Below are 27,235 nucleotides of genomic sequence, written 5' to 3'. Positions count from 1 at the left end.
CGGACATGATATTACCCATGATGATCTGGTCAGTACCAGTACTTTATTAGGAATAAACTTATATACTTACTATTGCTAATCCTCCTCTTATTCATAAATGTCAGTATTGTGGATCTAAAACAATAACAGCTGACACAAAAACACAAAATGTGGCAGTGGATGGATGTGACATGGTTGTTATGGATCCCATCATACTGATGCTCAGCAGCCATGTCACCGTTTCCACAAATGATCCCTGTGCAAAAACTAGTATCATAATTATTTATTGTATAGTTTATCATCATACTAAAGAGGAAATATCAATATAGAATTGTTATTTCTTTATAAAAATGCTTATTATTAGAAAACTGTTGATTTAAAAAGTGATGTGTGACATTCTTAATGTATGTATTGGCGTAACATACGCAGGATGGATCAGCACCATACTCCATATTGCAACCTGTAAAAATAAAACGTGATGTGTAGGATAGAATCTTGTAAGAAAAACTGGGGAATCTGAAAGAATAGAATATTTGTTTTTCAGGTAAATTCAGTTAAAATATAACTTGGCCATTTGTGACATGAAAATATAGCATTAATTGTGATGAAACTGGACATTTTTGAGCTGAAAACATAGTTCATATGACCATCAACATGTTGCAACAGAACTGAAATCCTGTAAATTTGCATAACTTGCATTTACCAACACAAAGTTCCTTTGGGGATTCACTTCTATTGATTTCTTATGCACAAAGACATAAATAAGACCTCTAAGCAAATTTTAGCCGATTCAAATTCCTAATAGCCACAGGAATAAAGGAATCCCTAGCACGTCCAGTTCTGAATTGAGGAAGCCTAAAATGGCGACCAGAAAACTCCCCAAAAAGTGGGTGATCAGGGCAGTTTAAAACTTGTTTGGCCTTGCCGCTGATATTGTCTGTGATAAATAAACATTAAAAACAGTTGTTGTGTGGCTCTCTTTTGGAGGAAAACAGGGCGTGAGCTTATTCCCCCACATGCCAGAAAAACATGGTATTGTCACTCATGTCAGCATTTGGTTGTGTGTTAGTGTGTGACCAGCATGAGCAAAAAGAGTGTTTTTTTTTCCTTATGAAGAGTCAGATGTGTATTATTCCCCTTTGAAAATCACAGTGAAACACAGTGTTACCTAAAAAAAAAAAACACCTGGGGAATCCCTAAAATTAAACCTCATCACATATGTCAACAGGCCCCTGAGAAATCTGTAGTCCATTTTTGTGCACGTCTCAAGGGGAATGCTTTAATCGGTTCATTTAATGTCTCTCAGTTGAGTGAACATTAGCAGAATTAACCAATCATACGCACAGAGGTGTCATGATACAATGAATACGATGAGTCAGTGGTTTTTACCTGCTCCCTCTGTCTGTTCAGTGTCTGAGCGTAGAAGGAGGTCTATGGCCCACTGAATCTGGTGTTGGACGTCAGCTTTAGGGAAGTTGTGACAGTACATCCATTCACTAAACTCCAGCAGGAGGCTCACCTTCTGCCACTGAGCCTCCGCACTCTGGAATTAAAAACACAAAAGATCATCAAAACACTTAATATATGATGTCAAAACTATAGGAGTACAGAGAGTCCAGGGATTTGGAGCCTGTTCTAAGTGTAATACTAGTCCTACCCTAGTCTTTAGCCTTTGGCCTCAATCATGTTAAACTCTAGCCCTGTATTCTAAACCAGTCACAATTCCACTGTACAAACTGTTTTTACATTCCTTCTTTTAAAAAAGTTGTACATATTCTATAGTGTGATTTATATTATGTGCTCATATTGTGTTTATATTTTCATTTAATATATGGGTGCTTCTATGAAACTGGTCCCTAAAAACAGGACAGAGGGGCTAAAAATGAAGTACTTCGGGTTCATTTTAAAAATAAAGATTTACTGAGATAAAAGAGAACTTATTTTTCAGATAAAACACATTTTTATATTATTTATGTGCAAGAATCCGCATGTAACACGGTAAAAAAAGGACACAAAAATTACGCGCTTCTATTTTTTCGCATATCTCTATTCTCTCACAGGTACATTTTGGGAATTGATCTAACTATGCAAGGCAGAGTGTTTCACAAATCCCTCACGATTTATATGTTTTTAAATGGCCAGGCTCTGCATGTAATGCGAGTGGACACAACGGGTGACATGTGAAACCTAGAATGAAACTGAGATTCATGAAAAACCTGCTTGTCTAGATTAGAAAAAACCACTTGGATCATCACATTTAACACAGTGCCTTTATTTATAGTGGTATATAAGACCATTTTAAGCCATGTTTTTCTGATCAAATGCACTGACACCTAGGTAGCTTTTCCTGTCCCAATTTTGGTCCCAATATCTTATCAAAAGTTCATTCATTTTGGGATGGCTCAGAGCAAAAGTATATATACATTTTTTTTTTTTTTTGCATTTATCTGAGGTCATCATTAGGTACATCCTGGGGGGAAATATGTCTAAATTTGTCTTTTATTATTGGGTCTAAAAAGCTGGCAAAGTGCCAAATACCAAAATAAATCCAGTTTCATAGAAGCACCCATATATGAACCACCTGTCTGCATTTTGTTACGTGTACAATCATGAGTATTTGAAAACAGTTGTAATGACAGGTTTCTTCCACATGATGGTGCTGGAGACCTGTAGTAAATCCCACTGCTTATTACAAAATCTCCACACAAGAAATCTAACACTTAACACCCAGAATTAGAAATTGTATATGATTTCTGAACTGTACAGATTATACATCTGCATTAATCTTACACACTCCAGCTTCTGAGATGTAAAACAAAGCCTGACAAGAGGATTTACCACCAGAGTAGTAATGGCTTTCTGGTAGCAGGTCAGTTGTTGGTGTATACTGGCAGCACACAGCGCCACCTGGTGCCACATGAATGAACAACACTGCTCTCCTTCATCCTCAAACTTCTGCATGTCCATCACAACACTTTGCCCCAGTCGTGCCTTCACCAGGATACGATGTTTCACCAAGGATCTGATGAAGAGCAGAACCGGATAGTTGTTAAAACATCCTTTTACCTTTCCAATCCCTCTCATATCCTTCACATAATGCGTTTAGTCTGAACGTACAGTCTGTGTGTGGTGCATGGCATGTCTCTGATAGCTTTGTCCAACAGCTGCAGAGCACCTTTCCAGTCTGTTTTATCAATGCGGATGCGGAGCAACAGATTGTAAATGGCTACTCTCAGGGTAAGGTCACCTTCATCTATAAAAAAAAAAAAAAAAAAAAAGAAACACAAGCAAATATATAGAGTTTACACAACAGCTTTTTTCAATTTGAATGTTTCCATTAAGATTTCATTAATACTATACACAGGGTTTCTGCAGGTATCATCAAATCTAATTTAATGCTTTTTAATGCCACTTTAAACTAATTTAATGCCCACGTCCAACTGCAGATACAGTTTTATGTATAGTTTTATGACAGTTTACCATCGACAGGCTTTAACCAGGTTTTGAATAGTTCCTCCTCCTATCACTTCTGCTGAAACTTGCATTTTCCCATTTTTCCGACGTGCTAATATTCCTTCCACTCTTTCGCCACAGTATGAGCACGCTCACAGCATGTTGCATTCCAAGCATCCAGTGTTGTGACTTCATGTATCGGCCATAAACAATAGCCAATTAAAGGGTTCTGCCTATCAATCAAAATAAATTGTGAATAACTATGCTTTTTTTTCCATCAAGTGCATTTAATTTTTTAATGCCTCTAGACATCAAATTTAATGCTTTTTAATACCATTTACGGCTTTTATTTTCACAAATCTATTTAATTGACTTTTAATGCTTTTTACTGACCCGCATAAACCCTGTATACAATATATTAGACTCATCCATCAGATTAAAACAAGATAGCAAAACATCAAGAGCCAAATATGTATAGTATTTCAACATTTTTCAACTTACTTGATGCTTCAGGTTTAGAAGTCCCAAAAGATTTGGTTGTCAAGCTCAGCAAACCTTTGACTTTACTCGGTTTCTGTAATAAAAGACGAAAAAATTAGCTCTCGACACCCCATGAGACCTGAAAGGAGACTGGTGGTTATAATGAAAACTCACTGATGTATAAGATAATTACTCTCTCCCCTGTCCTGTTATCAGCTTTGTGCCTCTGGGTGAGCTGCTCAGAGTTAGACACTCCATACAGAAAAATTGCACATCAGGTCTGTTGAGACGAGACATGCCTGACAGCACTGCCAGGGAGCAGTGTCAGGTTTGAAAAAAAAAGACCACACAAGATCTTTATAAATTCTCATATAAGCTGTATTTAATTATAGATTTTAAGTTATTTCGCAGTTGAACGACTGTTTATCCCCCTGGCTGGATTGCTGTCCATAGGCAGCACTGGGGAGATGTTTTCTCACATGTTCGCACAAGTTCACCCTCAAGAATCTTTTTCATCAATTTCATCATTAATTAAATATAACATAGTGAAATGTTTGAGAACTCTGCTGCCTATTTTACTCTCAGAAAGTGGAAATACTTATTAAAAATTAAAAAGGGTCGAAAAAAAGGGCTGCAGTAGTTAAGTTTGCTCCTAATTTTTTTTTTTTTTTCCTTTGGCTGAACCTCTGTCCTGCCAGCTGCTTGACAGGGTTAAACAACTAAGGTTCAGGCGAGACTCATAAGTCTGTGATAAAAGTAAATGTTGTCTTTGCTGAGCATACTGTAATTGGAGGGGGGACCGAGCATTTCCCATAGCAGAGGGACAAAATGTGTCTCGGTGGCTTGCATTGTTGCTGTGCTGTTTTTTTTTTTTGTTCTTGCCTGGAGACTGCCTTACACCACTAATAAGGTTTACATAGTAGACATCACAGAGATACCTTCAAAGCAGAGATGCAGAATGTTTTTATGTTGCTTTGGAACAACAACAACCACAATGAGGACTTGAGGAATTTTACTAGGCCTTGAGTGATGATGATAAATTAATTCTGGCTCCACATCATGAAAAATTCCCTTAAAATACATAGATTTCAGTGTATGGGAAAATGTGACCGGTGGGGGTCATTTGTCATACATTTGTATATTTGGTATGAGTAACAGTCAGAGCGTTCACGGTTTTCTCCAGGGACTCTTGGAGCTGCCATCGCTCCTCAGGGATCTGCGTCAGAGGTAGACAAGCATTCCAGTACTGCCTGGCAGCAGCTACACACAGTGTTGGGTTCTCAGCTTTCTCTGCATACCTAAATGAAAGAAAGTAATTATCAGATATAGGACACGAAATTAGAAATGAAAGAGCAGAGCAGAGCAGAGCAGATGAAGAAATTAATTTTAAAAAAGATTCATTACGGCCTGAAGCGAAAGTTAAAATATGAATTGTATAAACTGAGTGAGGACAGTACCTGACGCTGGACAGAAGCATGTTCATAGCCTCTTTGTAACTCTGAAGATGACCAGTCGACTCATGGACTAAACTCAGAGCTCTCAAACATTCTGCACTGCTCAGCATCTCATTCACTGCTGACTGATCGTACCTGAGGACGTGAGGAAATGATTGAACTGTCAATCAAAGTTTCTATCATTCAATAAATGACTAAAAATCTAGATAGAGAAATCTATCTTAGAAAACATTTGTAAAATATACTTTGCTTGGAGCAAAAAAGAAAAGCACTTAGATCACAGATGTCAAACATACAGTCAGTGGGCCAAAACCACCCGGCCATAGGGTCCAATCCAACTCGTAGGAGGAATGTTGTAAAAATTACAGACAATATTAACAATCAAGGATGTCAAAATAATTTTAGTTCAGGTTCTACTTACAGACCAATATGATCTAAGTGGATTGGTCAGACCGGTAAAATACTGTCATATTAACCTATAAATAATGACAGCTGCAAATTTTTCTCTTTGTTTCAGTGTAAAAAAAAGTAAAATTACATGAAAATGTTTACATTTACAAACTATCCTTTTACTAAAAATGTGAATAACATAAACAAATATGAACAACATGAAATGTCATAAAAGATGTAAGTGAAATTTTATCAATATTCTGCCTGCAACTAAATGTTTTGTGTATTTGTAGATCCACTGTGATCTGTATGTTGCAACGTACATCTGTAAATGACAAACTGAGGCAGAATATTGTTAAAACTGCACTTATTTTTCTTAAGAAATTTCAGGTTGTGCACATTTTAATCCATAAAGACCAAGTGCTACTTTTGTGGCCATTCCCAAATGAAATTTTCTCTGTATTGAACCTTTCTTAAGAAATTTATCACCTTTTATTGTAATATTATCCTCTATATTTTGGGTTTTTCAGTAAAAATCTGACTTTTTCCAATATTTAATTCACTGATCATATAAATGTTAGGGTTTTACTGGTGAATCAATGTTGTAGAAGATGACGGTGTTTCCACTGTAACTACAGAGCCTCTGAACGTCCAAATGTGTCACATCTGATGACTATGAAAAGATGAATAACTGTATTTTACAGCAATTATTTACATGTATTGATAGGATTAGTGGATAAACAGGTATTACACAATCTATATGACTAGTTAGTTTTGGTCAACAGTGGACATTTGGGTCTTTATGGGTTAAGGAAACTTTGTAGACGTAAACACTTTCATAATATAATTTAACTTTTTTCACAGTCTTTATTTTACTAGTCCAGCTCACTTCAGATCATATTGGGCTGAATATGGCCCCTGAATTAAAACAAATTTAACACCCCTGACTTAAATCAATTCAGCAGTGTAATATGCACAAGATTTGTCAAAAAAAAAAAAAATAAATAAAAATAAAAATAATAATAATAATGATAATCTCAGTTATCCCAAGGAAAATGTTTTCCAACAAAACAACACCTTTATATCAAGTCCCTCATACCCACTTTTAACCGTTTACAAAAAAAAAAAAAAAAAAAAAAAAAACATGCCCGCACTTGAAAACCCTCGGCCTTCAGTCCATGCCAAAGTTTTTGGACAGACGGACGGATGACGAACTGATGACAATACCCTGCGGTGAGGGCCGAGGGTAAAAACGACAGGAAAGGTAAATCTTTGTGGCATTTGCTGCTGTATAATCTCTTAATGTTTATCGTCAGCAAAATACACTTACAAAACGTGGTGCGTGGTACTGAGGCTCTTAGTTGCAGCTTCTTCCAGCTGCCAGAGCATTCTTTGTGCAGCACAACACCAAGCTGTGGTCTTTGGCATAGTGGCAGACAGGCAGCCAGCTGGCACCACACCTGCATCTCCACCACGGCATCATTCCAGCTGCATTCAGATGCCATGCTTACCAGCTGTAGGTAAGGGGAGAAAAGAGGTAAGGGAGGGAAAATAGAGGCGGTAAAGAGGAAAGGAAGAGGGAATTGAGAGGAGAAGAGGGAGTGTGAAAATAGAGGAGAAGCATGAAACCATGCAACGGAAACAGCGGTAGAGGGAAAAGGAAGGGAAAAGGGGGAAATTAGGTAATATTAGCCAGAGAGCAGGAAAGAACAAAAGAGTTAAAAAATGATGAAAGACAAAGAAAGCTTGAAATAAGACAGAAGGGACATACATGTAAAGAGAATTGGATAGGGAAAAGCAAGACACAAATAGAAGATAAAAAAAAAAAAACAAGCAAAGGCACGAAGGGGAAGAAGACAAGGGAAAATGTATGAAGAAGGATTAAGGAGTAATGGAAAAGGAAAAGGCAAATGAGGGAAGTAAGAACAGGGAAAAGTGGGTAAGCAGCGATGACATAACATGGAAAGTGGGTAGAGGGAACAAAGAATGGAGGAAGTAAAAGTGAGGGAAAATAATGGAAAAAAGAGGTAAAAAAAACAGATGGAAGATGGAAGAAGTACTGAAATCTTTAGCACATTTTCTTATAAAATAATGCATAGACTCGTTTTGGATCATATATAAAAATATCATTCATGTTTTTATTATATGATAGTAAATAACTACAAATGTCAAATCAATTGTGGTGGGAGAAAAAAAAAGTCAACAATATTTGCCTGTGAGATGTAAGGGAGTAAAAGTATGAAGCTGCAGAGATTGGGAATATTAAGCTAAACTACTTTGGCTTATTTCCAAAACTGGTGAAAATGTGAAGGCCAAAATAATAAGAATAGAGAAAGACAGAGGTAAAGTTTCCTGGAAAAGTCTCAGATAACTTCAACCGAAGCAGGATAATCAAAGAAAGTGAGAGGATATTGAAACATGATGAGATGCAGACAGTAATGAAAAGGAAAAGGCAAATGAGGGAAGGAAGAACAGGGGAAAGGTGGGTAAGCAGCGATGACATAACATGGAAAGTGGGTAGAGGGAACAAAGAATGGAGGCAGAAGAAGTGAATGAAAATGTGAGGAAAAACAGGTAAAAAACAGATGGAAGATGGAAGAAGTACTGAAATCTTTATCGCATTTTCTTATAAAATAATGCATAGACTCATTTTGGATCATATCGACTGTAAATATCATCCATGTTCCTATTATATGATGACAATAAATACTACAGATATCAATTCAATTGTAGTGGGAGAAAAAAAAAAGACAATATTTGCCTTTGTGATGTAATGGAGTAAAAATACAAAGCTGCAGAGAATGGGGATTTTAAACAAAACTACTTTGGCTTATTTCCAAAACTGGTGAAATGTGAAGGCCAAAATAATAAGAATAGAGAAAAGACAGAGGTAAAGTTACCTGGAAAAGTCTCAGATAACTTCAACCGAAGTAGGGTAATCAAAGAAAGTGAGAGGATATTGAAACATGATGAGATGCAGACAGTAATGGAAAAAAGAAAAGTCAAGTGAGGGAAGTAAGAGCAGGGAAAAGTGGGTAAGCAGCGATGATATAACATGGAAAGTGGGTAGAGGGAACAAAGAATGGAGGCAGAAGAAGTGAACGAAAATATGGGGGAAAAAAGAGGTAAAAAAAACAGATGGAAGATGGAAGAAGTACTGAAATCTTTATCGCATTTTCTTATAAAATAAGTAGACTCGTTTTAGATCATATCATATGAAAATATACATGTTTTTATTATATGATGATAATAAATACTACAGATGTCAATTCAATTGTAGTGGGAGACAAAAAGAAGACAATAATATTTGCCTTTGCGATGTAATGGAGTAAAAGTACGAAGCTACAGAGAATGGGAATATTAAACTAAACCACTTTGCTTATTCCAAAACTGGTGAAATGTGAAGGCCAAAATAATAAGAATAGAGAAAAGACAGAGGTAAAGTTACCTGGAAAAGTCTCAGATAACTTCAACCGAAGTAGGGTAATCAAAGAAAGAGAGAGGATACTGAAACATGAGATGCAGACAGTAATGGAAAAAGAAAAGGCAAGTGAGGGAAGTAGAACAGGGAAAAGTGGGTAAGCAGCGATGATATAACATGGAAAGTGGGTAGAGGGAACAAAGAATGGAGGCAGAAGAAGTGAACGAAAATATGGGGGAAAAAGAGGTAAAAAAAAACAGGTGGAAGATGGAAGAAGTACTGAAATCTTACCGCATTTTCTTATAAAATAATGCATAGACCCATTTTGAATCATATCGTATGAAAATATCATACGTTTTTATTATATGATGATAATAAATAACTACAAATGTCAATTCAATTGTAGTGGGAGAAAAAAAAGTCAACAATATTTGCCTGTGAGATGTAAGGGAGTAAAAGTACGAAGCTGCAGAGATGGGAATATTAAACTAAACTACTTGGCTTATTTCCAAAACTGGTGAAATGTGAAGGCCAAAATAATAAGAACAGAGAGAAGACAGAGGTAAAGTTACCTGGAAAAGTCTCAGATAATTTCAACCGAAGTAGGATAATCAAAGAAAGTGAGAGGATATTGAAACATGATGAGATGCAGACAGACACGGGGTCACTGTGGCATCTGTGTTACCATCTGGGCAACGGTTACTGTGGGTAAACACGACAAACAAAGTACAGTACATACTGTGGAGAGAGCAGGAAGAGAGAACTCCATATGTTTCGGGTTCCTATTGCACTGGAACATCTCCAGTCCAATCAGCACACGCATCATCGCTGACACTTCCTCATTCTTACACTGTAAATGTGGAGAGAAAGAACACATGTGTAGTGCTCTGCTAAATATACACCACTCCTTTAAGTTTAATTTTAGAAGTTACATATAAACGCATTACATTTCCTCCTAAATTATACATATGATTACAGTATGATTATAATATTGTATGTGTCCCAAATACTGCAGTTATGGCTTCATTGAAAATGTATGACTTGCCACTGTGTGGAAAATGACTTAATGAATGATTTATTGATTGCAATTAGAGATACCCTCCTGTCATATGTACACAGCATTACTGAGTGTGCATGACAAGGCACAGACCTCCTTTAGGTTTGACTTAAAGCACACCAGCCTACAGACATAAATGTAGGACAGGAAATTTGCGGCTGAAAAATGGTCACAGGATTATGGGGGCCCATATAACTGGAAAATCGTATAAACGCTGCCCGCATATTTTTTGTACCATGAATGAATCTAATGGAAAAATATGACAACAGGGGATGATCACACACCGCTGGAAACAAAGCTGTAATATAGAACTGTTGACAGTAACGCCTACAACATCATAAAGATGAATAAAACCGGTTAAAAATGCCCAACATTGCATGCTTACATTATTAAAAGCAGATTATATAGAACGCACAAGTGTAGGCAGGATGCATTATGAATGAAACATCATTAGATTGTGACACTGAGCCCATACAGTCGACTCAGCAAGGACTCACTCGCCTTTAAATATCACATACATTTGCAGCTATAAGTTTTCCAAACTGCCTTTTTGTCTGAGATGAAAGATGTCACACCATCCAAATGAGAAAGACGAAGAACGCTCAACAGCTCGAGTTTTATACTGTTGACAACTTTGTGAAACTAAAACATTTTGATTTCTGTTTTACACATAATTAATCCACAACAATAATCTGTACTTTTAAAGTGCAATTCCTTTTCATCACTCAGTTTTCAGCTAACAGCATTTCAAACAGACCTAGAATAATTTTTTTGTGGTCACGTCCAAATTAATTTTATTCAACATTTAAATTTTCCTAGATGGTTTATCACAATTTATTATTTTATCCTCAACATTGTTCAGTGAAAAGCTAATATTATACATCCACGCAGACACATCAGAAAAGCAGTTTCTGATTGTAAAGAAACATCACCGGCTCATCCATTTGCATTGCATTGTATTGGTTACATGTCTCAGATTTGTTTGGACCCAGAACCAGGAAAACTACACCCTATAGGTTCATAGCAGAAGTAACGTGTCGTGATTCTTTTCAAGATTCTGATTGGTCAATGGTACTCGACTGTTTCATCACACTGCCATCTACAGGCCTGGCATGCTCTAAACGGTGTAGATATACAGGGCTGTGTAAACACAGATTTTTCTGAAAACGGTCACGTCTGCACAAGTTGTTTTTTTTTTTTAAGTAGTAGTTTATTCGGTCGTTAATTACTTTAAACAAACAAAAACAACATATTTATTGTTCCATATACAATGCAATCGAAAGGGTTTAGGCCTGAGTTTTTCAACCTTGGGGTCAGGACCCCACGTGGGGTCGCCTGGAATGTATATGGGGTCACCTGAGATTTCTAGTGACTGATAAAAAAAAAGTAAATAAATTACTAACAAAAAATATTTTTTAATGATTCAATATAAATTTCATTATAATTAAAACACCACACATTTTTCCTAATAAAAATCAAGTACAAATTAAAGGCAGGATATAACATCTGAGAGGGCATATCTTGATTGACCCGATCATGTGACCACATGGGTTACAACGCTTCAACCTGCCCGCACACAGTCAAAACCAGACCAAACAGAGAATGGAAAGATTTCTTCACCAGCCTAGCCCTGCTGAGACATCTTCAAGAGAAAAATGTCTTTGTTTTTAATGTCTGGGGTCGCCAGAAATTTGTGATGTTAAAATGGGGCCATGAGTCTAAAAAGGTTGGGATCCACTGGTTTAGGATGAAGTGAAGACTTACCCTACTTTCCGGACTATAAGCCGCTACTTTTTTCTCACGCTTTGAACCCTGCAGTTTATCCAATGATGTGGTTCAAGTATAGATTTTTACAGGCTAAAGGCCTCCAGGGGGCGCTCTAGCAGGAAGCGCAAAAGCGAGACAGGTGGAAGAGGTGATGAAGAGGAGAAGTTTTAAGCTTAACTTTTAACAATCCTTTTGCGTGTCATGCACCAAGGTTATAGTCGTTTTGGATTTTTCATTATAGTTTTATTTAGCTTTGACTTTTTTTCTCTAATTCAGTTAGTTTTAATTAGTTTTTAGAGCAGGTTTGCAAGTTTTTATTAGTTTTCATTTTTTTCTAAATGCTTAGTTTTAGTTTAGTTTTAGTATTAATTTTAGTTTTGTTGTATATTTTATCTTCTTTGCTGTCGTATTCAGATAAATCCCAGACAGGACTCTGCTGCTTTCTCCCAACTTTAGTCTCCATGTTTCCAGGTAGAGTGGGGACCAGAAGACGACTGTAAACCACAAGTGACGGACCATCAAGTGTCATATGGTGCCGCTAGATAAAATTGCTTGAGCGAAATAAATCGCTTTCATACCAATCCAACATTGACAAAGACAAAAACGAAGGGAATTTTATCCATAATTTTTATACGTTTTAGTTAGTTTTCTAAGCACACAATACAACTTCAGTTAGTTACTGTTTTTTTCTTTTAATTATACTTTTTCTTTATTTCAGTTAATGAAAATGTTTTTTCAATTCTAGTTTTCGTCATTTCGTTAGTTTTCGTTAACGATAATAACCTTGTCATGCACAAACCCTCATCATGGAAAACACACAAAGAAATGCATATGATGCAGCATTTAAGTTAAAACCAATCAGTCTGTCTGTCCAAGAAGGAAATAAAGCTGCTGCACGCAAGTGCCATTGAGAGCGACAACAGAAGAGAGACTGAGAAGGTGTGTGATGGAACCTTTCTGAGGCTGTTCAACTCCGACACTGAAGAAGACAACTTCAGTGGTTTCAATGCGCAGAGGGAAGATGAAGATAGCGATCAATGACTTTTCTGGGTTTTTGAACAAGCCATGTTACTGCTGTTTTACTGCCGTGTTACAGGCACTGTTTGGAAAAAAGCAGTTAAGGTATGGAAATAAATATTTAAATAATCTGTCTGTTTACCATCTTTCTGTGTAAATATCTCATGTTACAACGTGGACACCTGCAGCTTATAGTCAGGTGCGGCTTATAGCCTGGAAAGTATGGTATCTTGCCTAACCCTGACCCCTGGTTTCTACACTGGCTCCCTGTCTCTCAGAGAATAGACTTTAAAATTCTCTTGCTAGCATATAAAGCACTGAATGGTTTAGATCCAAAATCCATCAGAGACCTTCTAGTCCAGTATGAACCATCCAGACCACTCAGGTCATCTGGTGCAGGTCTGCTCTGTGTTCCAAAAGTCAGAACTAATCATGGAGAATCAGCGTTCAGTTTCTATGCTCCGTATATCTGGAACAAACTACCAGAAAATATCAGGTCTGCTGAGAGTCTGAGTTCTTTTAAGTCCAGGTTAAAGACTCACCTGTTCACTGCTGCCTTTAACCAAAAGGCATTTTACTTTTTAAATTTTATATTCTCCTTCGAAACTCTGCACTGGAACTCTTACTTTAATATGTGTGTGTTTTTATATTTTTGGATTTTATGTGTTGTTTTCTTACTGGCTGTTTTAATCACCTTTTACATGTTTCTTCTATAATGTTTTAAATGTGTTTCTTTTTCCCTGTCGTTGCATTTCAATGTCCTGTGTGAAGCACCTTGAATTGCCCTGTTGCTGAAATGTGCTATACAAATAAACTTGCCTAGCCTATTTACAATTAACACAAATAGGGGGAAATATCCGTTTTCTAAAATACCTGGATATGTGTAAAGGTAGCCTAAGAACCAAGAGTCACAGGTGGTTTTGGGCTGTCACCTCATCATCTGCGTCCATCGTTGGACCGATCTGCTGTTGTAAAAGTCTCTTGACCTGCACCCACGTGGACACCACCCGTTTCCTTGCTGCGATGGGAACAGCCTCTCCTGCGGAATCAGAACTGGACATCTGAAGGGCGTATTCACACAGCTAGGAGAGAGTAAAGCAAAAACACTGAACCTGTCAATCAAATCCAGTCTGAAGAGCACAGAACAAGGTAAACCCCTGAGTGATAAGTGGAACATGACATTAACGTACTCAGCATTATAGATAATATAATGATGTTCAAATTTAAACACTAAATCTATTTTTTTATGGCATGTGGATCACAGTTTTCTATCAAATGATATATTTTTTACATATGTATCTGGGAGGCTGTGTAAGACTGCTCATTCTGGATGTCCTTTAGCCCAAGGCCTTCTGGCAGCCTGTCAGCTAAGACTCAACAGATACAGACAGTTGGCTCAAAATTCAGTAAGACTTCTTCAACACAGACACTGTATGTGACCCCTGCCATATTGTAGACTATTTATAAAAAATGAATTAGAATGGCTGATTTTTTATTTCTTTTTTTTTTTATCTTTTCTTCAAAAAGGAAACTGATAAGATGAAATTTAGTTAATAATTTACTGATAAAGAGCCTTTCATCTGGTGTTACAGCTGATATTCATGAAACATCCTTTGAATGGGATAGAGGAGAGAAAACAGGAGTTAATTGGCGACTGCAGCAGAGAAACGTCAGCGAATGGCACAAAGGATCTTTCGTAAGAGCCACATGTAGTTGTTTATGTAAGACTGTGCATTAGACAATGAGCGTACATCCTGCTTTGTGTTGATACATCTGACATATCACATGAAAGAGCCAATGATGAGCAAGCCTGTATAAGGATTCTTATTTTACATGTATAAGATGTGCGGATATATACTGTATATGAAATAAAACCTTAATTAAGTTCATGTCTTTGTTGCTGCTTCACTTATAGAACTTTGTAGCACCCATATCTTCCCTTCACATCTTTAAAGGAATGGACTGTGTCTTTTTTTTCTTTCTTTTTTTTTTTTACATGTTGACATCACAGTGGTTTATTTAATAATTGAAAGCATCAAGTGTGTACATCTGAAAGATACGGATATACTTCAAGTGCCATTAATAATAATTTGGCTAAAATTAGATTTGAGTGTGTATAATTATTTTACACTGCAAACATTTATAAGTAAGATGCTCTGAAGTAGCCTCCACATACACTATACGGACAAAAGTATTGGGACATGTTGAATTCAGGTGTTTCTTCTCTAACAGGGGTTGGGGATACAAAACAATAATGACAAATGTCATAATATAGTTTTATATAGGGATAAATATCATTGCACTGCATTGGTTAGTTTTGTTTAGATTGTTATTTTTAAAATGACTCAAATAGTTTTCACTTAACTTCTCCCAACATTGATTTTTTTTTTATTTTATCCATGACTGATTTTAAATGTTCTACCTCTAAATTTCTAAAATATATTCCGTGCTCTGACTGTAAATAATAAATTTTTTCCATAACGAACCATCTACTTTCTTCACATTTCACTTAGGAAGAAAAATCTCCCGTTAAACTTTAAGGAAATATTGATGTTTATACCTTAAATCAGCATGAACTTATGAGCTATGGACATGATGTGTCCCGATATAGTTTAGAAACATCAATATTTCCTTAATGTTTAACAGGAGATTTTTCTTCCTAAGCAAGATGAAAAGAAACTAGATAGTTAGTTGTGGTAAAAAAATTATTATTTAGTCAGAGCACGAAAAATATTTTAGAAATTTAGAGGTAGAACATTAAATCATAGTCATGGATAAAAAAAAAAAAAAAACAATCAAGAGAATTGAGAGATTTGAGAGAAATTAAGTAAAAACCATCTCTGAGGCATTTTGGAAGCAAATAACAATTTCAACAAAACTAACCAATGCAATGAAATGATATTTATCACAATATAAACTATATTATGACATTTGTTGTTATTGTTTTGTATCCCAGACCCCTGTTAGAAAAGAAACACCTGAATTCAACATGTCCCAATACTTTTGTCTATATAGTATACTTCTACAGTTACACCAGTTTTAGCTCTTTTCAGATATTTCAGTTTACTCTTAATCTTTGCTATGATTTCAGATGATATTTTCATAGTGGTGGAAACTGTAAACGAAGTGGATCAAAACAACCAGTTTGGAAGAACTGACAGAAATTTAAGATGCTCAGTAGCGTTACTGTTTGAAACTATTTCTTGTTTGATGTGAAGTGATAAGTACAGTTTTCTCTGAAACTCTCGGACAAGTTTTGGACAGGATTTGGATTGGCATTCAGAGAATCGCTTGAAACTAAGAACTGTGTGTGTAGGTTTGTATATGAAATAAGTTAATTCTAGTAAAGTCAGAGTTTTAGGGTATGTGAGATCGAATGTAAATCTGCTCTTTTTTTTAAGTGTATACCTTTCGTTTGTGATGTGAGAGAACATGTTTGACTCCTTTCAGACCTTGTATTAACATTTTTTTTTGTCATGAGCTGATCAGTTGTACAGGTCTAATGTGGACTGAGGACATCTTGACATCTGATCACTCATAGATGGACCTGGACACATACAGTCGCGGAAAAAATTATTAGCCCACTCTTGTTTTCTTCAATTTCTTGTTCTTTTTAATGCCTGGTACAACTAAAGGTACATTTGTTTGGACAAATATAATGATAACAACAAAAATAGCTCATAAGAGTTCAGTTTTAGAGCTGGTATCTATCCATTTTCCATGTTTTCTTGATAATAACCAAAATCATTTCAGTTCTTACATTAATATCTATGGCATTGTACTGACAAAAACAGTGCTTTTAGGCATTCCATGTTTTCTTTTCTGTCTGTTTTAGTCACATGATACACACAGGAGTTTGTACTTGATTGCATAACCATTGTTTCTGAGGACTTTTGATGGGTTAATAATTTTTTCCGCCACTGTATGCTCACATCGTCTTGCCCTGGGATGAATTAATGAGCTTCCTACTAGACTGACTTCCTCTGGGTACTAGGTTCTGGTAAACTGTCATATTAAAATGTTAAAGTGTTTTAAAACCGTCAAACCCTCAAACGTGTTTATGAGTTCTTCATATGTGAAGTGCCACCCGGGAACACCTTAACAAAGCTTCACCACATTTTTAACTCCATAAGGAAACAGAATATTGCTTAATCAAAGTCACACAATCTTGTAGACGTATATGAAAGTGTTTTAAGTGCTTGAGAATCTAAACATTACTGAAGGATGTCACGTAAGACAGCCCAATGAAAACAAATGGAATGGTCAGAGTTGTCGCATTTATATTTAAGGTGTATTGATTGACTCACAGTGTCACCTCAAGCAGTGAGTAATAAGCAAGCAGACAGCACTGCCTTAAAACCTGCTGGTAGTCTGCACAAGGCACCATGTAGAGTACACAGTGAATTACATTTGTAAAGAGAAAACATCACAAGTCCTGAAAATCCACAAAGCCTGTTAAACTTCAAATGAAAGCTTGTCCTGTGTTAGGCTACAGATGAGCCTGTTTGCATATAAAGTGGGGACGTGTGATTCAGTAAGAAACACCTGACACACATTTTAATGCCCGGTGTGAATGGACAGACTCAGAACCAAGTATGCATGTTAACCCTTAGATGCATAAGTGGGTCAAAAATGGCATTGGTCATTTTCTTGCAATCTTTGTAATGAAAAGTTGTTATTATTTCATATTACATGTATTCCTCAAAAAACATGCAATTGACATCATGCCATTTAAATTTTTACCTTACCTTTTATTGATTTTATGAAGTTGTAGTTTTTGTATCACTACCCCAAGCTTCCACGAGTGGGTCAAAATGAACCGCATTCATTTTCATTGGAATTTCCTCTGAACCTTTGATTCTTTCTACACTGAGTTGACATTGTTCTATTGCTGTTATGTACTATATAGCAGAGTCCTGTACCGGGTCGGGTACCCAACGGGTAACCCGCAAAAAAATGCAGGGACAGGTTAAAGAAAAAAAAAAGAATTTTCACGGGTACGGACACAGGTAAAATTAAACAAAATGTGGGCGGGTAGCAGGCAAGGAAGTGAAAAAATAAAAGAAGATTCATGGATGAAAATAATTTGCAGAACATTTAATGATGATGATCATCTAATTTCACTGTGGTTGATCCAAAGCCGGTGTGTTTTGTTGTGAAGTGAGCTTCACCTCTGTTTATATCCGGCAACAGACGTCACTGAGCAGCACATATTAGAGATTTACTGATGGCCTGCATTTTAGCTAAAAATAAAGCCCTGAAAAGTGAGTTACTGTGTAGACAATGTGTTTAATCATAGGTCGGGTTGAGGGTCTAATGTATGCAGGTATGTGCGGGTGCAGAATGGACTAGGAAAAAAAATGCAGGTAGGGTTGGGTACTCAAGTTTGTGGGTACAGGTGGGTAAGAGGTTTGGAAAAGTGGATCCGTGCAGAACTTTGCTATATACACTTTGCTTTTCAAAAAAAAAAAATAATAAAGTAAGTAAGTAAGTAAGTAAATAAATAAATAAATATAAAGAAAAAAAATTAATTGTTAAATATATATATATATATATATACACATATATATATATACACACACACACACACACACACACATATATATATATATATATATATATATGTGTGTGTGTATATATGTGTGTGTATATATATATATATATATATATATATATATATATATATATATATATATATATATATATATATATATATATATATATATATATATATACTGAACAAAAATATAAATGCACGACTTGTTTTTGCTCCCATTTTTCATGAGCTGAACTGAAAGATCTAAAACTTTTTCTGTGTACACACAAGGCCTATTTCTCTAAAATATTGTTCATAAATTTGTCTAAATCTGTGTTAATGAGCACTTCTCCTTTGTCCTTTGCTGAGATAATCCATCCACCTCACAGGTGTGGCAGATCAAGATGCTGATTAGACAGCAGGATTATTGCACAGGTGTGACTTAGGCTGGCCACAATAAAAGGCCACTCTAAAATGTGCACTTTTACTGTATTGGGCGGTCCAGGGGGGTCAGAAAACCAGTCAGTATTTGGTGTGACCACCATTTTCCTCGCACAGTCTTCTTCATGAATTCTCTGAAACACCTTTGGAGATGGCTTATGGTAGAGAAATGAACATTCAATTCACAGGCAAAAGCTCTGGTGAAGATTCCTGAAGTCAGCATGCCGATTTCATATTCCCTCAAAACTTGTGACATCTGTGGTATTGTGCTGTGTGATAAAACTACACATTTTAGAGTGGCTTTTTTATTGTGGCCAGCCTAAGGCACACCTGTGCAAAAATCATGCTGTCTAATCAGCATCTTGATATGCCACACCTGTGAGGTGGATGGATTATCTCAGCAAAGAAGAAGTGTTCACTAACACAAATTTAGACAGATTTGTGAACAATATTTGAGAGAAATAAACCTTGTGTGTACACAGAAAAAGTTTTAGATCTTTCAGTTCAGCTCATGAAAAATGGGAGCAAAAACAAAAGTCGTGCATTTATATTTTTGTTCAGCGTATAGAGATGGATGGATGGATGGATAGATAGATAGATAGATAGATAGATGGATAGATGGATAGATGGATAGATGGATAGATGGATAGATGGATAGATAGATAGATAGATAGATAGATAGATAGATAGATAGATAGATAGATATAAAATTCTTCATTCGTTTGTGGACCAAAATATAATACAAATGATTATTTTTAACATGATAAAATAAGGCATAAAAACACATCAATCAAATTTATGTATAGAGTGTCAAATGATAACAAAAGTTATCTCATGACATTGTATATTTAGAGCTGGTGCAGACCAGGTAGTTATGAGATTATGTTGTATATGATAGTGTGATCCAATCATCCACAGTAATCACATCATTTGAAGTAGGATAATTAACCAAATAGGGATATTGTAAGACTACCGTATTTTACAAAAACACTGCCCAAAATGAAAGGACTTAAAGGGGTCATATTTATCTAAACTCACTTTTATTAGTCTTTGGTTCATTTATTTGTGTATTTGGACCCTAATAGTTCATAAAGTTTGAATTTGAACCCTCCAGGTGCTGCAAAGCTATCTTTATATTGACTTTGGCAAAAATCGGGTGGATTTCTACAACCCATTTCAACTCCTGTTTAATTTGTTACATTTTATAACTAGTTATGTCACAGCATTTGCACATATGAGGTCAAAACTTCCAACAAACATTTCTCAGAGTATGACATAATTGTCAGCTGCAGCGGTTGTAGTAAAAACTGAAAATATGTCCAAACTTCGAACGGGTCAGAAAGCATAGTCAACAACCTGGAGGGGGTGGGGCGTAAAGTGGCTGATTTGGATTTAAAGGGTTCAAAACGACCTTTCTGGTGTAATTACTCAGAAATAGGGTTGAAGATGGACCTGTGGAGTTGAATTAATGAAGAATTCAGACCCAAGCACAGCATTTGCAGTTTATGTAGACCACAGGGAAATGTTTTAAAATGCATAATTCCATTTAAAAAAGCAAAATATCATTCCTTTAAACTTTGCTAACACTTGTAACATTCTAATAGTTTTTAAAATGTGCTCACACACAAACCCCCACTCTTTATATGCTGTAGACACACTGTACCTCAAGTGCCTTACGGACATCCTGCAGGGCAGCAGGATCTAAGAAAACCCCCTGGACACTGGCAATCTTCTCCACTCCCTTTTCAGCTGTGTTTTTGCCTTTGTCCGTAGACGAGACTGGCTCAGCAATGTTTGGTTCGTAAAGAGGCTGGATCAACCCCAAAGCCACAGCGTTACACAGCAGAACAAAAAGAGTATGATTCCTGGGAAACAGAAAATGTTCCAAAGTGACAGTATTTGAGAAAACAAGCACAGAAAGTTGGGCTTGGAGGCCAAACATTTTGTTTTTTATCTTTCATTTCTTCCTGAAAGTACAAACCCTTACTGCATATTTTGACACAGAGATGCGTGTTGTTTAGTTACAATGTTAGATGAGAATGTCACAGAATCCTAAAATTCACATAATTATTCTTATGCCCACGGACACTATGGTCTGTTTTCTTAACACTCACTGTGTCTTTCCAGAGCTAAAAATAAAACCAGGGCTTATGCTACAACTCTACAGCTGAACAGCGCAATAGAAAATGCACCATAAACATTTATAAGCCTTTTTTTGACAGCAGCTGAAATGATTTCTTTGAGAGTAGTGTACATATTGCTGTTGCTGAATAAGTAATAATTTACCAGTTTCACCTGTATTGAAGGGCTATGTTTACACAGCAGTCCACGGGGGGTTGAATAAATGACTGCTGGGCTCGTGAAACTCATTCAACACCCAGAGAGTCATTTACAAAATGTACAGTCAACACTCTAAAGAAGAGATACCTATACTTTGTATTTGTGGAAAGACATTCATTTTGAGTTTTATTTATTTATTTATTTCATTTTTCATTCGCTGTCAGCAAAACAGCTTGGCTCCCTTTAACATTTCCACAAAATTAAGCACCGAGTTGAAATGTGAAACACCCAAAATATTCTGAAATGATGTTTATAATAACTGTATATTCAGCATACACTCTCCAAAAGTGAACGACTAAACTTCATGCTGTTACATTTTTAGAGCCAGCCTACCCAGTGTACTCTGTCTTTCGAAGCATCTCCACCAAAACCTGGAAAGTGGGCAGCAGGTGTGGGTATTCCCTCGCTGCTAGTAAGTGCTTGTTGTAGTTCCACAGGTAAATGGCAGCATTTGTTATCACCCACGGCTCGTTGATCTCCGCTCCGAGCTCCGCTGCCCGCAAGAAGCCGGAGGTGGCGTAGGCAGACAGAGCCTGGATCCAGTCCCTGGATAAGGGTGGTAAGACAGGGGTGAAAAAAAGAAATAAAGTGGTGTTGGTCAAATGTAAGAAAGGAAAAGTAAGTAGGAAAGTCATGCTGTGGTTGGTGGACAGTTAATCTGTATAAAAAACAGAAAAGGCAATTTGTATTATTTTCCCCAGTTCAGTTTATTGAGGAGAAAGTGTATGCACAGAGTAGCAGCAGGGAACAGAGGAACCCCGCATAGATGATGTCAAGTAGGTTTCACTGTATGTAATGAAGCATTCACAAGCTATTTGTTTGAGTACCTGGATGCACAGTGAGAGCTTTCGAACCTGATAATGTTATTGTGTGCGGAAGGTACATTTGATTCGAGTGCACTGGACCACTTTGGAATCAGCAGGTGATGGTGCAGTGGTGATACTCCTGAATGGGACGTGTTATATAACAAAATAATATCTATGACTGCAACCACCATGTTCACCAGTCATATGTCCACATCAACGAACTAGTACAAAAGTCTGGCCCCCACCACAAAAAGAGCATCCACTTCCTATTAACAGATAAAGATCCAGTCCAATCATTATGGTAGTACTCAAATTTATTTTTCTATGTATTTAACGTTTCTTAAGTGATTTATCGCCATTTATTACAATATTATCATCTACATTTTACTTTTTTTTCAGTGAAAATTGGGCATTTTCTCATTTTTAATTCACTGATTGTGTAAATGTTCATAAAAACTCAGATAAAAGTTGGGCGTTATTTTATCAGAGAGAAAAAACTGAAGAAAAAGTGACTTTTTCAACAGAAATATCAATAACTGAACAAAAACCAAGTGCATCCATCCACTGTCATTGATCCAATTCCATGGTTTTACTGGTGAATCAGTGTTTTAGAAGATGACAGTGTTTCCATCTTCACTAAAGAGCCTCTGAACATCCAAATGGGTCATATCTGATGACCATGAGAAGATGACAAACTGTATTTTACACCTATTATTTACATGTATTGATAGGATTAGTGGATCTACAGGTATTAAATGTTTTACATCAGTAGATGGTTTTGGTCAACGGTGGATGTTTGGGTCTTTATGGGTTAAATATAAACACACATGGAGGCTCTTATAAACATTTTAGTGTTATAGTTTCTGACAAACATAACAGGATGTGATATTTTGTCAGTTTGTGTCTGTGATTAATTAAAAGGCTTTTCAGAGATTGTCTGAACACTCATCTGTAAACTGGAATAGCTTTAATGCAATTTGTTATTCTCAGACTTTGACTAAGCCCTAAATCCAATCAATGTTTTAAGAACAGGCAAAATCAGGCATTTAGAGCATTTTAATAAAGTTGTAGTCTCCTCGATATTTCCTTGACATGGAGAAAAAGGAGCTCAGCTATAGACTGCAACTAACTGAATAACCCACATCCAAACCTTACATAAGGTGGCTGCAAAAAAAAAAAAGTAACTCCTGTGTTGGAACCGGTGTGTGTTTAGTCTGCTTTGGACTGTTTTATAATAATAATAATAATAACTCAAATCTACACTCACAGTACGCACCTAAACTCTGGATGCAACATGCAGTAAAACAGAAAAAGGAAAAGATTTATGTCTTGGAATAGGCTCAAAGCAGCCAATTTTAAGAGGCTATATGTAGCAGTTCTACTTAAATATCAAATTAAAAAAACAAAATCGATTGTTGAGAATAAAGAGCTGTAAAGTTCTGCCAAAGACGCCGATGTATTAGATTGTAGAGATACGAAATTAATGTATTTACACCAATAGGCCGGGGGATTTATGTGACCACTAGAGGGAGTAGAGAGTCACTTGAACAATTCCAAATACATATTTAGTGCAGCTGCTGACAACACAATTCGTACAGAAAACAGAGGTGATTTGCAGTTTTATTGTGGCTGTTTTGTGTCTAAAAACAGAGCTAAGCTAACGGAACTATAATGTAAACTATCAGCTGATGCAGCAGGTGAAGATTATAAGACACTGTTATTTTGACTGTTAAAATAATCGTCTGAGTTTTAGTTTGAAATAGAAAACTTAATGATACCATGATAAGGATGTGTGGAGACAATGAGCTTTGTAGTTTATTCAGTGAGTGATACAGTCTGTGGCTATATAGCGTTGATTCGTTGGTGGTTTTGATGGTATTAGTATGTTCTGGTGCACGACTTCCTCCTGCTGATAAGAGTTCATACCATTAAGAACTCATTTAAGGCCTGATATGTCGATTATTTCAGGCTTCTTTCTTACCACAGGAAGTATATTCACTATGAAGGCCTGTAGGTTGAGCTGAAGTCATTAAAACACACAGTAACAACTATAGGAACATTAAATGATGATACACAGATTCAGATGTTTATTTAAGAATAAACATTAGGACCCATTGGTATTTGACGCCTGTCCAAATGGAGATACGTGTGTTGTACTTTTACCTGTAAATAATCCAGTGTGGATCATCTGGAGACACAAACGCCCCCTTTTCCACCGGAGGGACAGGATGTTCATTAAGCTGCACCCCTTCTGCATGCAGTTTTTGGACAGTAGCCTGAACAAGACAGAAAACATTCCATTTTCAACTTCATACGATAATATAAAAGGTGACTTCCTGTTCCGACAACTCCATAATAAAAGGAGAAGAGACAACCTCCCACTAAGGGGGTGTCAGCTTCTCCAGAGCTTTTACAGCTCCACTGCAGCAGATCAAAGAAATGAGAAATGTCAGACGAGCATTTTACTTCACTGGTGGACACCTCAGACACGACTAAAGAAACCTGCGTTCATCGGCAGACAGACATAGATATCTTATAATTTCATTAATTATGAGCAGATCCTTAAAAAATAATACCCTTGTGTCATAGAACAAAGAGAAAGAGCCATGTGAGAAGGAGGCACAAAGGCTACAGCGGGAGCCGGTTTTGGTAAGGTCATCGAGATGCTTAGAAAGTTGTCTTCGTTTTCTTCAAAGTCCTGTCAAGTCTTTGTGGAGTTAATGAAGACTTGAAGGAGGAGCCTTGATGTGGAGTGGGATTATGCAACAAGACAAGTTCATAAGACAAGCACAATAATTTCTGACTCCATAATAAGAAATACCATACTGCACATCTGCTGCTAAATCAGTCCATAGCTCTAATCTCATATTTCAAAACTACATCATAAGCTTCAAAAGTTCAAATATAATAATGGGAGAAGTAGTTCATGAGCTACACTGCCCGGCCAACAAAAAAGTCACACATGCAATAATTCACTGCTCCCAGGGTTCCTACACATTTGAAATTTCAAAATTCCATACTTTTTCCAGACCCTAATTTCCAGATGTCTTGGTAAAAAACTTCCAACCAGAGTACTAAAACAAATAATGGGGTATGAGATTCCAATGTGCTGTGACGTTCTGTATTTTTGTAACTTACCTGATGGAAATGTAGTAGGAAATGACATACACTTAAAATACTTTTAGTGGCTTGCAAAAAAGCTATTACAAGGAACTGGGGAAGGACAGAACCACCAACATAGGACCAAAGGATTGCATTCATTGATGGAATATATACAATGGAAAGGGTGACTCAAACTGCAACTACAGGAAGCACAAATGGACAAAAACTGGAATAAATGGACTGTTTACAGAGCCAAGAATGATGGAAAGATTGGATAAAAATGTGCTGAAATAGGTATAATACACCCAAGCAATGTTGGTTTGTTCGTTTTCGTTTTTTTATAGTTTTGTCAAATATGTGAAAATAATTTCAATAAAAACTTAAGTGACAAAAAAAAAAAAAAAAAAACTTCCAACCAGCCAACCAGTCTTTATATGAATGAATGAATGAATGAATGTCTTTTATTATTGTGTCTTGCATGAAAAAAAACATGCCCAGCCCTTACATGGGCTTACAAGACACCAAAAACACAAATCAAAAATCAAATGCCAGACAACAGACACAATAGACATGAACAAAACAAAGCATTGACCTATTTAAACAATTAATTTGGGATTTATGAGCCAGTTGTCAGAGATTTTACATTTACCCGTTATGAGTTCTGCTAACGATCATACCAGGCATGTTGAATAGCTCGCTCACAAACAGTGTGTGGATTTCACCTGTCCGTTGAAGCAGCAGTGAAACTTGACAACACCTGGGTAAAATGGGTCGGAGGAGGATAACAGCAGAACTTGTCAGTCTGCCCAAATGTTTTCTGGGATACGTAGCCTACTGTATGTGCTCTCACACAAACATTTTAGCTGTGCCAGAAAATGCCTTAAAAAAGACACATCGGTCCATTTCTTTTTTTTTTTTTTTTTTTTTTTCTTAGATATGCATAATTTTAGGATTTAGAAAATAGAACAGTAGTAACAGTCTTGGAAATATGAATATTATTCCATACATTTGCTTCCATTTTCCATACTTTTCCAGACCTGGAAATTTATAAAATCAAATTTCATACTTTTCCATACTTGCGTAGGAACCCTGCACACCACCTTTGGTTTTTATTACAGGAGACATTCACCGTGACATCTTTTTTGCCACATAATCCTTATGCAGCATTGATAGGATTAGTGGATCAACAGGTATTAAACAGTTTAGATCTGTAGATGGTTTGTGTCACCGGTGGCTGTTTGGGTTTCTAAGGGTTAAAATCTATTCTGTGACTAACTGAAAACCAGTGTAATGATTTTAGACCTTGTGTAATGTGTTCTAGTTAAACTCTGAGCTGCAGCTGTTTCGTGCTCTATTACAGTAATCAACTCGTACCGTAGATGAAGGTGTGGATGACCTTCTCTCTGTGTTTTTAGGACCCAAAACTCATAAATATTTTTTCCTTTTTTAACTTGGTAAAAAGCTGTATTGGTGACGGCTTTAATATGGCTGCTGAAGGTCAAGTCTGAGTCTATTAAGGTTATGAACCTACAGCGGAGCTCAGTCAGGACCGCTACTTTATATTCAAGTAGCTGAAAGTCTGAAGTTTTTACCCTTATTTGCATTAAATATTAATGCAGTGTCATTCAAACCTACCAAACTTGAATATTTAGAGAAAAGAGAATAGAGACGCAGAGACAGAGGAGTGAGATTTAGAACAATTAATGCATCCTTTCTGAAAATGTTAAATGTCTAACAGTCTAACTCTATGTGGTTTGGGTTGGTCTTTTTTTTTTTTTTTTTTGAGTAATTGTATTTTGCAACAAGGCTTATTTGCATAGAAAGTGGCTAGTTTTGTGACAATATTCCCTAATTTACATCCATGCAAATTGCACAGGCACAGAGTGATGTAATTTGCTTAGTGGTAGAGTTTGGACAGAATGCCCCCCTTTTGCTGGTGCTTTGTGAATTACATGCTATATTTTGTGTCATTTGCACCGGTTTTGTTACACT

General features: G+C 36.4%; 1 protein-coding gene across 1 annotated transcript in view; it reads right to left on the bottom strand.

The window, feature by feature from the left end:
• Nucleotides 1-27,235, bottom strand: part of cfap46 (cilia and flagella associated protein 46) — a 122,307-nt gene that overhangs the window by 66,050 nt on the left and 29,022 nt on the right. Inside the window, 14 exon segments of the mRNA XM_030156608.1 lie at nt 1,369-1,522; nt 2,818-3,001; nt 3,097-3,232; nt 3,934-4,006; nt 5,045-5,210; nt 5,370-5,501; nt 7,087-7,136; nt 7,138-7,194; nt 7,196-7,270; nt 9,917-10,027; nt 13,951-14,100; nt 20,659-20,860; nt 21,669-21,881; nt 24,305-24,417. Of these exon segments, the coding sequence (XP_030012468.1) occupies nt 1,369-1,522; nt 2,818-3,001; nt 3,097-3,232; nt 3,934-4,006; nt 5,045-5,210; nt 5,370-5,501; nt 7,087-7,136; nt 7,138-7,194; nt 7,196-7,270; nt 9,917-10,027; nt 13,951-14,100; nt 20,659-20,860; nt 21,669-21,881; nt 24,305-24,417 (1,816 nt within the window).

The sequence above is a fragment of the Sphaeramia orbicularis genome, chromosome 15 (genome assembly GCF_902148855.1).
Source record: "Sphaeramia orbicularis chromosome 15, fSphaOr1.1, whole genome shotgun sequence".
NCBI lineage: Eukaryota > Metazoa > Chordata > Actinopteri > Kurtiformes > Apogonidae > Sphaeramia > Sphaeramia orbicularis.
This window is presented reverse-complemented; position numbering and strand designations above follow the sequence as displayed.